At 48.2% G+C, this 17,448-nt stretch overlaps 1 protein-coding gene across 2 annotated transcripts in view; it reads left to right on the top strand.

Moving 5' to 3' along the window:
- LOC140391875 (anoctamin-7-like) overlaps nt 1-17,448 on the top strand; it is a 147,856-nt gene that overhangs the window by 96,635 nt on the left and 33,773 nt on the right. For both annotated transcript variants that reach the window (XM_072476866.1, XM_072476867.1), the window contains one exon: nt 5,281-5,317. In XM_072476866.1, the coding sequence (XP_072332967.1) occupies nt 5,281-5,317 (37 nt within the window). The remainder of the gene's footprint in view (nt 1-5,280; nt 5,318-17,448) is intronic.

Genomic DNA, 17,448 nt, shown 5'->3' on the forward strand with positions numbered 1-17,448 from the left:
CGACGATTCTCCGGCCCGGCGCGGGGCTCGAAGAATCACCCCCATTGGCGCATTCATCCCAAAATGGGAACAATGTCCCCGAGTGAGCACGTGTTTCCTGGCACTCGCAGAGCCAAGAAACACATGGCTATTCAACGCAACTTGCTTTGAATAAGGGGTCTCAATGAGCAACGCGTGGCCGAAACCCCACACAGCCCCGTGTTTTGCAATGGTAAGCTCAGCTAGCCGGAACTCCCCCTTGTAACGAGAGATCGGGCCACCATTTATAAATGGCGACCCGACCTCCAAGGCCCCTTTGCAGTGCCAACCTGGCAGTGCCCCTGCCAGCTGGAAGTGTCAGTGTGGCATTATCAGGGTAGCCCTTCTCTGCCCAAAGGGCATGCAGCTGGAGTCCTCCGATCCCCTTGGAGACCCCCAAGAGTGCAGTTCTATCTGGTCCCTGAGGCAAAGGGATCGAATCCCAAAACCTCAGGTACCTTGGGAATCTTCACATTAGAGTAAGGCTTACTGCCTCACTCTAATATGCAGATTGCATTGAATCTCGTGAGGCGTTGTCACCTGGAGAGGGATCTCCCGGCTTTCAATGGCCACGCTGTGCCGCGGCGAGCTGCTTTTCTGGTGTATCGAGGCTGGAGGATTGCATCCATCAGCTTTGATCATCACAATTTTTAATTGGAGGAAGTTTCTTATCATTTGACAGTAACGGGGCCAATTGTGGACTGCGAGGTAAACTGGATACTATCTGCTTACATGTTTTCGGATGATGTTGTGATTCACAGCATGTAAATGAGATATGGGAGGGTGTGAAGGGCAAATCCTTGGTGATTCCAAACTTAAGCTGTGACAACAAGATGAGAAACTATTGCAAGTGACTATCTAGCTACAGTTGGAGCTATCGGATTTGAACCAGGCAAAGGGAGATGCATTGGACGTGGGCAGTAAGTTCATCTGCAGACCGGTGAGGAGGAATAGATTAGCACTCGCACAGTTTGTAATTTGTGACCCTCCGGGTTGTTCCAGTGGTGTGGCAGGGCCAGAAACTGATTGAAATGTTGAAAATCATGAAGAGTTATGATGAGCAGAAGTTGAAAAAATGTCAGTAATGAAAGGACACAGATTTGAGGTGTTTGGGAAAGAATCAGGGGTGGGATTTCCGACCCCCTGCCAGGTCGTAGAATCGCCGGGGGCTGGCGTGAATCCCGCCCCCGCCGGTAGCCGAATTCCCCGGCACCGGATATTCGGCGGGGGCGGGAATTGCGCCGCGCCGGTCGGCGCCCCCCCCCCCTGCGATGGGCTGAAGTCTCGCTGCTGGAATGACTGTCCCGCTGGTGAGGATCAAACCACCTCACTTACCGGCGGGACCTGGCGGTGCGGGCGGGCTCCGGTGTCCTGTGGGTGCGCGGGACGATCTGGCCCCGGGGGGTGCCCCCACAGTGGCTTGGCCCGTGATCGGGGCCCACCGATCGGCAGGCGGGCCTGTGCCGTGGGGGCACTCTTTTCCCTCCGCCTTGGCCACAGCATTTACCATGGCCGACGCAGAAGAGACACCCCCCTGCGCATGCACGGGGGTGACATCAGCAGCCGCTGACGCTCGCGCGCATGCGCGGACTCTCGCCGGCAGAGTCCTTTCGGCCCCGGCTGGCATGGCGCCAAAGGCCTTCCACGCCAGCCGGGGGAGCGGAAACCACTCCGGCGCGCGCCTGGCCCCTAAAGGTGTGGAGAAATCCACATCTTTGGGGCGGCCCGGCGCCGGAGTGGTTCCTGCCACTCCATCCCGCCGGGCCCCCCGCCCCGCCGAGTAGGGGAGAACCCCGCCCAAGATTCAACCAAAAAATGAGTCTTGAAAAGGTGGTCAAAGTGGAGTCCACAATAACTCAAGAAAATTGGATAAATAGTTAAAGGGTTTAGGGCAAAGGAGATCGCAAAGTGTGGGTTCATTGATAGATCTTCAGTAAATGGGCATAGGCATGTTGGGCCAAATAATAGCCTCCAGTGCTTCTATGAAATCCCCATAAGTATCTTGCTCACTAATTGATTTGATTCTGACTCCAATTCTTTGAAGTACACATCCATGTATTGCATATCTTTAGTTCAATAATGGCTTCATGGCTTCTAACTAGTCTAGTAAGAAGTCTTATAACACCAGGTTGAAGTCCAACAGGTTTGTTTCGAATCACTAGCTTTCGGAGCACAGCTCCTTCCTCGGATGAATTCATGCCAGAGGCACCATAAACTCCTTATAGCATCCTCTTGGATAAGAGACCTGTCTGTGCAATTGCAGGATCCAGTCAACACCTTACCAACCTCAACACAACAGAAAATAATCGCGACATCAATAGTTCTAAGGGGACATTCCTCCACACTAGTGCGGACCCATAAGACTAACCCTAACCCTATGGTGATACCATCATTACCATCAGGAAAATTGCTGTGATAGCCAAATGCCCTACCCAGCCAGATCTCACCATGCCTCACCACCTCCAGATCTCTGAAGTTGCAAAAGTGAATTATTAAGGGCCTGGGACGTTAATGGTCCTGAGGCCTCAACAGACAGGATATGATGTGCCCTTTCCAGCTTGAAATGACCAGCCTTCGCATCCAGCTTCAGGAAACGTGGTAGCCAGTTCTCCCCAAAAACTTAGCAGGGATCTTACCTTCATCCTTCTTTTATCCTGTTTATGCAGGATACCACCCAGATGTTCTTCCTCTGGCCGCAGCTCTCCAGATCCACCAGGATTTCCGACATACCACAAAGCTGGTTTTACAAAGATTAAATGTCACCTTCCACTGAGGAAGCAATATTTTTGACATTCAGGATCCTCTGTTTCATCAAGCGCCCCCCCCCCCCATTGCGTCCGACTGCTCCCTTTTTATTGCCAGCTTTCCTGGGAGTCCTCTGCATTATTTCTCCAACACTCAACCAAATATTGTCTATGGACATACTATGGCTTATTATCTCCTCAGTTAGACAAGCATGATAATTGCCTGGAAGTCAGCCTTCCAGGTACACTTTTGTTGGCACTGAGTGCTGAATTTGGTGCATTTGAGTGCGATAGTGAGAGTTTGGTGACCGAGGGAGTATAAGGCTTCATTTTTATCGAAAGTTTAGTCTTTCTTTTATTTAGTTAATTAACTTAAAAGTTGCTGTTTGGTTTAGAAGAAGGTGAATTTTCAATAAGCTTTCAACAGGCTTCTACTTGTAGGCACTTGCAGCTGGAGCTTGTTAATTAGTTAATTGGATTAGGCCAGTTTTCAGAGGCTAGATTCACAGTATAAAAGTGATCCCCTACAGTGCAGACTTTGTTTGCACTGAGTGCTGAATTTGGTGCATTTGAGTGCGATAGTGAGAGTTTGGTGACCGAGGGAGTGCTGAATTTGGTGCATTTGAGTGCGATAGTGAGAGTTTGGTGACCGAGGGAGTGCTGAATTTGGTGCATTTGAGTGCGATAGTGAGAGTTTGGTGACCGAGGGAGTTAGGTGAGGAGGGAGTAAGGTGCTCCTTTCATTTTGTTTCCGACATTTCCGCAAAGAGTGCGAAGAGAGTCAGGAGTTTACAGAAAGTGTAGCTGACTGGGAGCAGGGTCGGAGGGCGGAGATCTAGTTAGTCCACAGGGCAGCTATATTCTGTCAGGTCAGAGGGGATGGAGGCTAGGCCAGTTACATGCTCCTCCTGTAGGATGTGGGTGGTGAGGGATACCACCGGTGTCCCCGCTGACTATACCTGCGGGAAGTGCACCCATCTTCAGCTCCTCAAAGACCGTGTTAGGGAACTGGAGCTGAAGCTGGATGAACTTCGGATCATCCGGGAGGCAGAGGGGGTGATTGAGAAGAGTTACAGGGAGGTAACCACACCCAAGGTACAGGACAAGAATAGCTGGGTTACAGTCAGGGGGAAAAAAACAAACAGGCAGGAAGTGCAGGGATCCCTCGTGGCCGTTCCCCTTCAAAACAAGTATACCGTTTTGGATGCTGTTGGGGGGGATGACCTACCGGGGGAAGGCCCTAGCGGCCAGGTCTCTGGCACTGAGTCTGGCTCTGGGGCTCAGAAGGGAAGGGGGGAGAATAGAAAAGCAATAGTTGTAGGAGATTCAATGGTTAGGGGAATAGATAGGAGATTCTGTGGTCGCGAGCGAGACTCCCGGAGGGTATGTTGCCTCCCGGGTGCCAGGGCCAGGGATGTCTCGGATCGTGTCTTCAGGATCCTTAAGGGGGAGGGGGAGCAGCCAGAAGTCGTGGTGCACATTGGTACCAACGACATAGGTAGGAAAAGGGGTGTGGAGGTAATAAACAAGTTTAGGGAGTTAGGCTGGAAGTTAAAAGCCAGGACAGACAGAATTGTCATCTCTGGTTTGTTGCCGGTGCCACGTGATAGCGAGGCTAGGAATAGGGAGAGAGTGCAGTTGAACACGTGGCTGCAGGAATGGTGTAGGAGGGAGGGCTTCAGGTATTTGGATAATTGGAGCGCATTCTGGGGAAGGTGGGACCTGTACAAGCAGGACGGGTTGCATCTGAACCAGAGGGGCACCAATATCCTGGGAGGGAGGTTTTCTTGTACTCTTCGGGAGGGTTTAAACTAATTTGGCAGGGGAATGGGAACCGGATTTGTAGTCCAGCAACTAAGGTAGCCGATATTCAGGACGCCAAAGCGTGTAATGAGGCAGTGGGGAAGGGAACACTGACAAAGGAGAGTACTTGCAGGCACGGAGATGGGTTGAAGTGTGTATACTTCAACAAAAAAAAAAAAAAGGGCAGCACGGTAGCATTGTGGATAGCACAATTGCTTCTTGCTTCACAGCTCCAGGGTCCCAGGTTCGATTCCGGCTTGGGTCACTGTCTGTGCGGAGTCTGCACGTCCTCCCCGTGTCTGCGTGGGTTTCCTCCGGGTGCTCCGGTTTCCTCCCACAGTCCAAAGATGTGCAGGTTAGGTGAATTGGCCAATAATAAATTGCCCTTAATGTCCAAATTGCCCTTGGTGTTGGGTGGAAGTGTTGAGTTTGGGTAGGGTGCTCTTTCCAAGAGCCGGTGCAGACTCAAAGGGCCGAATGGCCTCCTTCTGCATTGTAAATTCAATGATAATCTATGATTAATCTAGGACAAAGGTTCGGCACAACATCGTGAGCCGAAGGGCCTGTTCTGTGCTGTATTTTTCTATGTTCTATGTTCTTCCTCCAGTCCAAGGAAACCAGCTCAGACCTCTTGAGCTTTTGCATGTATCTCTTAAATAAGGTGTAAGAGAATGGAAATCAGTTTGTGGTATAACAATGAGTGCTTCTATTTTAGGTATATCATAGAATTGCGATTAAAATGACAGATTGGGGTAAGTGACTCTATATTTGTTCATATTTCTAGTACTAGACTATATATTTGTTCATGTGTCTGACACTACAATATATATCTGAATAAGTAATATTCAAAATGGATATTGGTTGTTGGTGTGCAGCAAATGATAGGTTTCTGTTCACATAGCAAATCTCTAATAAGCCCTAAGATATTGAGGGATAGGGATAAGATATCGGGAAGCTGATGAGCCACTTAATTTTGTTGGTGAGCTTTTAGGAGCTGAGCTTTCCATCTTGGTCATTCTGAAGAAGAGAATTTCTCCAATTAATATTGGAAAGACTGAAGCTTTTGGTTCTTTGCACAAACTCTGTTTGCCTGGTAACTGTCTTAAACTGAGCAACCATGGATCCCAAGTTGTTTCCCACCACATTTCAGTGCCATCTACAATATTGCTTGCTTTAATCTCCAGAACAGCACTTGACTCTGGCGCACCTTCAGCTTGTCAGCTGCTGAAACCCTCACTCATTCTTTGTCCTCCCGGTCAGCCTCCTTTCTTCCACCATCTTAACGTGGTTCCAGATCTCATTCATCCCTATGCTGACTTCACTAGTTCCTTGTTTGACAACTTCTCAGTTTTAAAATCCCTCCATACCTCGTCCCCCTAAACTTGTGCAGCCTCCTCTGTTCTACAAGCCTTTGTGATCTGTGTTCCTTCTGTGAATCCCTCAATTTTTATTTGCTCCACCATTCGAGACTGTGCTGTCAGCTGCCTTGATCCTAAGCTCTGGAATTCCTTTGTCGCAATGCCACTACTTACCACGCTCTTTTTAAAGATGCTCCTAAAAATCCTACATTTTAATGAGATTGAGAATATACAACCAATTTTACCAATTTGTCTTGAGGACCAATTATTACGATCTCGGACCAGACACCAATAGTGGCTAGGATACTGGATGGAAATAGAAGTCGAAAATCAGACTTTGCTTTGCAAACTAATCCTTCCTTTCCTGCGGCCTGTCTAGCAGTTTTGGCTTTTGCCCTTCCACATGAGTTCTCACTATTGCGGGAAGTGAATATTTAAATTCCTCCAAAATAATTGTTTCCCTAAGAGCATCATATGTTTGGTCTAGTTTTAATGCTCTTATCCACCTATCAAAATTATTTTGTTTAATTCTTTCAAATTTTAGATATATCTGACCTGGTTCTTTTCTTTGATTTCTAAATTTCTGTCTGGTAGGCTTCTCCCTTCATAATCCCTAGATACCTCCTCTGAGCTCTACTCACTAGCTCTACCTACCAAATTTGCTTGAGCCAACACTGCCACATGGTCTTTGGCCAATTCAATTGTTTAGCCACTTTGTCAAATGCAATGAAAATGGCTTCCACGTCTTTCTGATCAATGTTTGGCAGTACTTGAATATATTTGAACATATCCTTACTAATCTTTTGACTAGGAGGTGTTCCCCCATCCTTTTGACCGTCCTCAATTACTGCCTTTAACTCCAACAGTTTAGTGTTCCCTTTTCCTTTCCAACTGCCTCTCATTCATTTCCATTTAGTTCAATCGCTCTTTTTTTCCCCTTTGTTTCTAATTTCTTCAGTTTTTTTAATAAACGTTTTATTGAAGTATTTATGATTTTATAACAACAGAAGAAACAGTGCACATACAAATATAAAAGTGCAAAGGCAGTAATTGAGTCCCGAATATCCATCTCCGAGCTACCAGCGAGGCAAAGGCCAGAACGTCTGCCTGCGCAGTCCTTTGGTTCTTCATCTTTCTTTCTTTTTTCCTCTGGCTTACTCCTCGTTGCTGGCCTCAAACAGTTTTGGAACAGGTTGCCGAACTGCCCCCAGGTATCCAAGAAGCCTTCCTCTGACCCTCGGATGGTGTAATTAATCTTCTCCAGGTGGAGAAATTCCGAGAGGTCAGCGAGCCAGTCTGCAGCTTTGGGTGGTGCTGCCGATCGGCAGCCGAGTAGGATTCTCCGGCGTGTGATTAGGGAAGCGAAAGCGAGAGCATTGGCCCCCTTCCCCATGTGTAGCTCTGGCTGCTCCAATACCCCCAAGATTGCCACTATTGGGCATGGCTTCACCCTCACCCCCATAACCTTGGATATTGCCTCGGAGAAGGCTGTCCAGAACCCAGCAAACTTGGGGCAACCTCAAAACATGTGGGTGTGGTTGGCCAGACCCCTCTGGCACCGCGCACATTTGTCCTCCACCTTCGGGAAGAACCTTCTCATTCGGGTTCTGGTCAGGTGCGCTCTGTGTACCACTTTGAGCTGCATTAGGCTTAGCCTTGCGCAGGAGGAGGTGGAGTTCACCCTGCTCAGTGCTTCACTCCAGAGTCCCCATCCTCTGTCCCTCTGTCCCCAGTTCGTCCTCCCATTTTTGTCTGGTCCCGTCTAGTGGCGTTCGGGCTCTGTCCAGTAGCTGTCTGTATATTTTCCCACATAGGCACAAGCAGCGAGAAGGGGGGCTATCAGGTCCTCTAGTAGTGTGCTTTCTGGGGCCCCGGGGTACCCTACTGTCACTTTGCGGAGGAAGTGCTTTATTTGTAGGTGTCTCAATTACTGTCCTTTTTGCTAGTTTCCACTTCCTCGTCATTTCGTCCAGTGTTGCCAGTCTGTGCCCTACGTAGAAGTCCCCGACTGTTAATGTGGCCCCATCCCACCTCCACCTTTTGAAGGTGGTATCTAGCATGGCTGGGGGGGAATCTGTGATTGCCGCAGATGGGGGACATTTTGGTTATCCCAAAGTGCTGTCTCAACTGGGTCCACGGCGTGGCCGCTACCACTGGGCTTGTTGTGTACCTTGTTGAGGAGGATGGGAGTGCTGCTGTGGCCAGGGCCCAGAGGGTTGTTCCTTTACAGGATGCCACCTCCATTTGTACCCAATCTGTGTCGGGTTCCTGTACCCATCCCCTCACTCTTTCTGCCATTGCTGCCCAGTGGTAGTATTGTAGGTTCGGTACAGCCAGGCCCCCTCTGACTTTCCCTCTTTGCAGTGTCGGTTTGGGAATTCTCGGGTTCGTAAACCCCCCCCCCCAACACACAAACGCCATGATTAGACTGTCTACGTTTTGGAAAAAGGCCTTGGGGATGAAGATCGAAATGGATCTAAACAGGAAGAGGAACCTTGGCTGTATGTTCATCTTGATCGTCTGCACTCCCCCCGCCAGGGAGAGTGGGAGTGAGCCCCACCATTGAATGTCTTTTCTTACTTCATCCACCAGGCTGGTCAGGTTCCACTTGTGGATCGCTACCCTTGCTTTTAACACCTTGGACATGACATCCGCAAACCCCTGCCAGAATCCCATAAGCTTCGGGCATGCCTAGAACATATGAACTTGGTTCGCTGGTCCTCCCGCACATCTTGTGCATCTGTCTCCTACCCCAAAGAACCTGCTCATCCGAGCCACTGTCATGTGGGCCCGGTGAACGACCTTTAAACTGTATCAGGCTGAGCCTGGCACATGTTCTGGACGCGTTGACTCTACTCAACGCATCCCCCCAGAGACCATCCTCTATTTCTCCTCCTAATTCCTCTTCCCATTTGTGTTTCAACTCCTCGGTCTGCATTTCCTCTGACCCCATGAGCTCTTTATAAATGTCTGAAACCCTCACTTCTCCCACCCACATTCTTCTCCCACCCATACTCTGGAAACTATCCTGCCCTGTATCCCCCTTGGTGGTAGGAGCGGGAAGGTTGAGACCTGCCTGCGTAGGAAATCTCACGCCTGCAGGTACCTAACCTCACTTCCACTCATCAATTCAAATTTCTCCTCCAACTTAATCAGGCTGGAAAAGCTCCCCTCTATAAACAGATCTCCTATCCTCTCGATCCCTGTACTTTGCCATCTCCAAAACCCTCCAACCAGCCTCCCCGGGGCAAACCGATGGTTATTGCAGATTGGAGACCAGACCGATGCTCCCACATGTTTCCTCCATTGCCCCCAGGCTCTCGAGGCCGCCACCACCACGGGGCTGGTGGAGTACTGTGCCGGCGGGAATGGCAGAGGTGCCATTACCAATGCCCCCAAACTCGTGCCCTTGCATGATACCGCCTCTACTCGCACCCCCCCCCCCCCCCCACCACCCACTTCCTGTTCATGGCTATATTTGTCGCTCAATAATAATTACTAAAGTTCGGTAGCGCCAGCCCCCCCCCCCCCCCCCCCCCCCCCCGCCCCCGGCTACGCTCCAGCATCCCCTTTTTTAGTCGCGGGGTCTTATCCGCCCATACAAAGCCAGAGATCACCTTATTAACCTGTTTAAAGAAGATCAGTGGAATAAAGATGGGGAGACACTGAAACACAAACAGGAAACTCGGGAGGACCGTCATTTTCACTGTCTGTATACTCCCAGCCAGTGATAGCGGGAGCATATCCCACCTTTGGAAATCTTCCTTCATTTGGTCGACTTGATGGGTCAAATTTAACTTGTGTAGCCATTCCCATTCCCGTGCCACCTGGATGCCTAGGTACCGAAAGCTTCCCCACGGAAGCTCCCCCAGTCGTCTCTCCTGCCCCCTTGCCTGGATCACGAACATCTCACTTTTCCCCATGCTCAATTTATAACCCAGTGTTATGGACGAGGTGTTTTCAGAACCCCAAAGTGTATCATGGAGTTCAACCAACCTCCACCTTTAATGGATAGTTGCTTTTGAAGCACACGGCTTGTTCCCCAGGTGTGATGTTACGATTATGGACACGTGGTTTTTATCACAAAATAATGCTTATTCAATGAACTCAACTTGACCTTTTAAATAAACATTGGATCCCTTAACACCCCTTACTTCAAAGATAACCCCGAAACTAATACAACACTAAATAATCCCTCAATGTTCCTTCAAACATCCAAAAGGCTACAAACCTTCAAAACTGTACCACACCAGGTCACAATTAATATATATATTTTCTGTTGGATGGCAAAGATATATCAGCTTGGTTGACTTCGGCTCCAGCACCTTGCTTTTCTTCCTGCAGCTCTCTGGAAACACACAGACACACACAAGCTGCTGTCTCAAACTGGCTTTCTCCTTTTAAGCAGCTCACAGCAAAACAGCCAGGCACTTTTAAGCTGCTCTCAGCAAAACTAGCCAGGCACTTTTCAGCTGCTCTCAGCAAAACTGAAAAAAACGAAAGCAGAAGTGAGCTCAGCTCCCCCCAACCTCTGACATCACTTCAGTAATATGATCAACTCCATTCCTTAAAGGTACTCACACATGGCACCACCCCCCAAGAAAAAAAAAGAAACCATCAACTTCAAGATGGTTTCCTTTTTCACTTTTGCGCAATCGAATAAGAAATGCACACAGTAAAAATACTTGTTCGTTTCACAAAACAAAACCACACGCAGGCGGGCATAATAATATAGTCCATTTTTCTTTGTTCCTCTTCCTCCAACCAAAATCCTTCTCAATTGACAGTTTCTTTGAACAAAGTCTCTGCACGATCCATCCATTCCTCTACTCCTCGGCATTTCTCTTTAGAATCAGATATTTTGGTTCAATCTGACCAGAGTCCCTTGCAATTCTCCAATACAGGAGCATTGGTGATTACAGCTTTCAGGCAGTCAAATGCCTGTTGACACTCTGCTGTCGATTGAAATTTTTGACGTTTCATTAGCAAGTCCATCAGTGGAGCAATCCCGCTACAAATCCTTTGCACAAAGGTTCGATCAAATTCATTCATGCTAAGAGATCGCATTATTTCCCTTCATCTTGAGAGTACCGGAAACTCCTCAAGGAAAGTGATTCGGGCTACTCCAAATTCACTTTCTGCTAGGTTCAACACCAAACCCGCCTCCTGAAGTCGATCGAAGAAATCCATACGATATTGTAAACGTTCTTTCCATGTCTGGAAGTTGGAAATAAAAGCAGATTGTCCCACTTTCGCAATGCAATCCTTCAAACGTGGGATAGGATAAGAGTCCGTTCTTGTAACTGCATTCACCTTTCTATAGTCCGCACACAACCGTTGGGTACCGTCTGTTTTAGGTACCATCACTATGGGTGAGCTCCATTGGCTGCAACCCACTTCAATTATGCCATTCTTTAGCATACTCTCAATCTCTCTGTTAACCTGTGCCAATTTTAAAGGATTAAGTCTATATGGATGTTGTTTGATAGGAACAGCATTTCCCACATCTACATCATGTACAGCCATTTTAGTACTTCCCAACTCATCTCTGCAAACTTGCCAATGTGATATAAATAACTCTTTCAGGTCAGTTCGTTTTTCCTCTGGAAGGTAATTTAACAATTCATCCCAATTTTTAAGAACATCCTCCTTTTCCAATTTAATTTGAGGGATGTCAAATTCACAGTCACCTGGATTTGGTTTGTCACTTTGAGTTAGAATCATTAAAACCTCCTCCTTTTTCTCTCCTTCCCTTTCAAAGTACCTTTTAAGCATATTCACATGACACACTTGGTGAATCTTCCTTCTATCTGGTGTTTTTACCACAATTCACCTCACTTAATTCCCTTTCAATCTGATACGGCCCACAAAACCTTGCTTTTAAAGTCTCACCTACCACTGGTAACAACACTAAAACTTAATCTCCACTGGCAAAACTACGAACTTTGGATTTCTTGTCCGCTACCCGTTTCATTACATTTTGTGCAACTTTCAAATGTTGTCTAGCCAATTCACCTGCTCTATTTAATTGTTCCCTAAAATTTGACACGTAATCCAATAGTGTAATTTCCGATTTCTCACCCATCAATTTTTCCTTAATCAATTTAAGTGGTCCTCTTACCTCATGACCAAAAATTAGTTCAAAAGAACTAAATTTGGTCGACTCATTAGGTGCATCCCTAATTGCAAACAATACGAATGGGATTCCTTTATCCCAATCCTCTGGATAATCTTGACAATACGCCCTCAACATTGTCTTTAATGTCTGATGCCACCTTTCTAACGCTCCCTGCGATTCTGGATGGTACTCAATTGATTTAAATTGTTTTATTCCTAAGCTATCCATAACTTCTTTGAATAACCTTGAGGTAAAACTTGACCCTTGATCCGATTGAATTTCTGTGGGTAGTCCATGTCTAGTAAAGAATTTTAGTAACTCCTCCACAATCCTTTTAGCTGTAATATTACGTACTGGACTGGCCTTTGGAAACCTAGTAGACACATCCATTACAGTCAAAAGATATTGATGCCCACTTTTTGTTTTAGGAAGCGGTCCTACACAATCAACTAGGACCCTCGTAAAAAGTTCATTAAATGCTGGAATGGGTATTAAGGGCGCTGGTTTTATCACTGTGAGGTTTCCCTATCACTTGACATGTGTGACATGATTGACAAAATCTAACTACATCTTTATGTAGTCCAGGCCAATAAAAATGTTTCTGGATTTTAGCTTGAGTTTTCCTTATCCCCAAATGACCTCCCACTGGTACCTCGTGCAACTCGCAACACCTCCTTTCGATAGCCTACCGGCAATATTACTTGATGAACTTCTGCCCACTTTTCATCCGCCTGCATATGGACAGGTCTCCATTTTCTCATCAAGACATCACTTTTACGGTAGTAACACTCTGGTATACTCTCAGATTGCTCTTCCGTATATGCTTTCTGATATATCCGTTTTATTTCTACATTTTTCTGTTGTAACTCCTCCAATTTTCCTGAACACAAAATATCCGCCTCATCCTCCACCTGTTCTTGTTCTTTTTCAACCTTCTGATCAAAAATAGTTTCTGATAATTGCACTTCAACTTCATCTTCACTCTTTGATTTCTCTTGTCTTAACCTGTGACTTTGCGACCTTATTACTACACAATCCGGAAAAATCCCAGGATATTCGTCCTTCAACACTTCAGTTGTCTGATTTTCCACTGGCTTATCAACCACAGTAGGCATCACTCCCACCTGCAATCCAGCTATATCATTTTTTAAAAAATATATATTTTATTGAAATTTTTTTTCCAAACAACAATTTTTCCCTCTTACAAAGCAAACGAAACAATGACAAAACAGAAATTTTTAACAATACACAGGTAACAAAACCTCCTTGTCTATTGACCTAAACTAAACTAACCCCCCCCCCCCCCCCCCCCCCGGGTTGCTGCTGCTGGTCATCCGTCTTCCCTCTAACGTTCCCCTAGGTAGTTGAGAAATGGCTGCCACCGCCTGGTGAACCCTTGAGCCGATCCTCTCAGGGCAAACTTTATCTGCTCCAGTTTAATGAACCCCGCCATATCATTTACCCAGGCCTCCAGTCCGGGGGGTTTCGCCTCCTTCCTCATGAGTAGGATCCTGCGCCGGGCTACTAGGGACGTAAAGGCCACGACATCGGCCTCTTTCGCCTCCTGCACTCCCGGCTCTTCCGCAACTCCAAATAGAGCTAACCCCCAGCCTGGTTTGACCCGGGCCTTCACCACTTGCAAAATCACTCCCGTCACTCCCTTCCAATACCCTTCCAGTGCCGAGCACGCCCAAAACACATGTGCGTGGTTTGCCGGGCTCCTGCCAGACCTCCCACATTTGTCCTCCACTCCAAAACAATCCAGCTATATCATTACCCAAGATAAACTGTGTTCCTGGACAAGATAGTTTATCTATTACTCCTACTACCACTTCACCACTCTTCACTGGACTTTCCAACCTTGCCTTATATAATGGAACGCTACTCCTCTCACCCTGAATTCCACATATCACCACCTCTTCTGGCAACATTCTTCCCAAACTACATAATTCCTCATCTCCTACCATTAAAGAGTGACTAGCCCCTGCATCTCTTAAAATTGTGACTTCTTTATCTACTCCTCCTGATACACGAGTAAACTTTACCCACACAAGTAAATTCTTGCAAGACATCTGGCACCTTCTTAACAATTACTTCTTGAACAGGCTGTACAATAGTTTGCACCTCCTTTGCTTCCCTTGGGCTTTCCATTACCACTCTAACACATCCCACTGTTTTATCCTGTTTTACCACATCAACCTTCCCAGTGCTTTTCTTCAACCATTAGCACTGACTTTACATGGCCTCGTTTATTGCAGTGAAAACATCTGAAACTTTTCTTTTCCACCCTCCTGGATTTATTTTTTAATCTGAGGTACACTCTCTTTATTGTCTCCCATCAGATCACCTTTACCTTTACCACTTGAGTATTTCTCATGTCCCCAGTTTCTATCCCTCACTGGCCGAACCTGATGTCGGAAACCAATCTTTGATTTATGAACTAATTCATAATCATCTGCTATTTCTGCTGCTAATCTCGCAGTTTTAACCCTCTTCTCTTCCACATGAGCTCTCACTACATCAGGAATTGAATTTTTAAACTCCTCAAAGTATAATTTCTCTTTTTAAAAAATAAAATAAATATATGTTTATTCACAATTTTCAACCAAATGCTCCAGAAAGAAAGAAAGAGAATAACAAAATTGTACATAGGAAATCAAACAAGGATACATTAACCCCATTTAACCAATAAATACAAAAGTGGGGAAAACGCTCCCTTTTAACAAAAACATATACCAACCCGCGAGTAAGTCTAGGAACGGTTGCCACCGCCTGGAGAACCCCTGCACAGATCCTCGCAAGGCAAACTATATACTTTCCAACTTAATGAACCCTGCCATGTCATTGATCCAAGCTTCCACGCTCGGGGGCTTTGCATCTCTCCACATTAGTAGGATCCTCCGCCGGGCTACCAGGGACGCCAAGGCCAGAACTCTGGCCTCTTTCGGCTTCTGCACTCCCGGCTCGTCCGATACCCCAAATAGTGCCACCCCCCCAGCTCGGCTTGACCTGGGTGTTCACAACTTTGGACATAGCCCTTGCAAAGCCCCTCCAGAACCCCTCCAGCGCCGGGCACTCCAGAATATATGGCCGTGATTCGCTGGGCTCCCCGAACATCTCTCATATCTGTCCTCCACCCCAAAAAACCTACTCCTCCTCGCCCCTGTCATATGCGCCCTATGTACTATTTTGAACTGTATTAGACTGAGCCTGGCGCATGAGGAGGAGGAATTAACCCTGTCCAGGGCATCAGCCCACAGACCCTCATCCAGCTCCTCCCCGAGCTCCTCCTCCCACTTGCCCTTCAACTCCTCCACCGAGGCCTCCTCCGCTTCCTGCAGCTCCTGATAAATTGCCGAGACCTTGCCTTCTCCAACCCATACACCCGAAATCACCCTGTCCTGAATCCTTCGTGCTGGAAGTAGCGGAAATTCCCTCACCTGCCATCTCACAAACATATATCCTGCCCTCACTTGCATATATCTAAAAGCGTTTCCGGGAGGCAACCCACATTTCTCCCCCAGGCTAGCAAAATTCCCATCTATGAACAGGTCCCCCATCCTTTTAATTCCTGCCCGATGCCAACTTGGGAACCCCCCATCCATCCTGCCCGGCACAAACCTATGATTATCCCGTATCGGAGACCAAATTGAGGCCCCCACTTCACCCTTACGTCACCTCCACTGCCCCCAGATCTTCAGTGTCGCCGCCACCACCGGGCTCGTGGTGTACCATGCCGGCGGTAGCGGCAATGGTGCCGTCACCAGTACCCTCAAGCTAGTACCCACACAAGACACCGCCTCTGGCCTCTTCCACGCCGCCCCCTCTCCCTCCATTACCCACTTACGAATCATCGCCACATTAGCTGCCCAATAATAACCACACCGATTCGGCAGCACCAGCCCGCCCCTGTCCCGACTGCGCTCCAGAAACACCCTTGGGGTTTTGCTCGCCCATACAAACCCCATAATACTCCTGCTTACCCGCTTGAAAAAAGCCTTGGGGATTAGGATGGGCAGGCACTAGTACACGAACAAGAACCTCGGGAGGACCATCATCTTGACCGACTGCACCCTACCCGCCAGGGAAAGTGGCAACACATCCCATCTCCTAAAGTCTTCCTCCATCTGGTCCCCCAACCGTGTCAAATTAAGCTTGTGCAGGGCCCCCCAGCACCTAGCTACCTGGATACCCAGGTACCAAAAGCTCCTCTCTGCCCTCTTCAACGGCAGCTCCTCTAGCCCCTTTTCCTGGCCCCCCGCATGCACTACAAAGAGCTCACTCTTCCCCACGTTGAGCTTGTAGCCCGAGAAGTCCCCAAACTCCCTAAGGATCCGCATGACCTCCGCCATCCCCTCCACGATCTGCAATATATAACAACAGGTCATCAGCATACAATGACACTCTGTGCTCTTCCCCTCCATGGACCAACCCCCTCCAGTTCCTAGACTCCCTTAATGCCATGGCCAGTGGCACAATTGCCAGTGTGAACAGCAAAGGGGTCAGGGGACACCTCTGTCTCGTCCCCCGGTACAATCTGAAATATTCCGATCTCCGCCGGTTCGTAGACACGCTCGCCACCAGGGCCCTGTATAGCAACGTGACCCACCCTATGAACCCTTACCCGAACCCAAACCTGCTAAAGACTTCCCATAGGTATTCCCACTCCACCTGTTCATAGGCCTTCGCCGCGTCCATAGCCGCCACCACCTCCGCTTCCCCTTCCAACGAGGGCATCATAATCACGTTCAGGAACCTCCGCACATTCGCGTTTAACTGCCTGCCCTTCACAAACCCTGACTGGTCCTCGTGTATCACTCCCGGGACACAATCCTCATTCCTCGTAGGGAGGACCTTCGCCAGCAACTTAGCATCTACGTTAAGGAGCGAGATCGGCCTAAACGAAATGCAACTGCAGTGGGTCCTTACCCCGCTTGAGAATCAGAGAGATCAGTGCCCGAGACATTGCCGGAGGCAGAGTCCCTTCCTCCCTCTCCTCATTTAAGGTTCTCACCAGCACCGGGCCCAACAGATCCACATACTTCCTATAAAATTCAACCGGGAACCCATCCGGTCCTGGGGCCTTGCCCGCCTGGATCCCTTAACCAGCTCCTCCAGCCCCATCGGGGCCCCCAGGCCAGCCAACTGCTCTTCCTCCACCCTCGGGAACCTCAGTTGATCTAAGAACCGCCGCATCCCCTCTTTTCCCCCCCCCCCCCCACCTCCGGGGGTTCTGGCTTGTACAGGTCCCCATAGAAATCCCTAAATACCTAATTTATTTTAACCGCACTCTGCACCGTATGATAGGGGATCCCAATCTCCCTCACCGCCTCCCTCTTACGTAGCTGATGCGCCAGCATCCGACTCGCCTTCTCCCCATACTCATATACTGCCCCCTGCATTTTCC

This window comes from Scyliorhinus torazame, chromosome 15, assembly GCF_047496885.1.
Source record: "Scyliorhinus torazame isolate Kashiwa2021f chromosome 15, sScyTor2.1, whole genome shotgun sequence".
In the NCBI taxonomy this organism is placed as follows: Eukaryota; Metazoa; Chordata; class Chondrichthyes; order Carcharhiniformes; family Scyliorhinidae; genus Scyliorhinus; species Scyliorhinus torazame.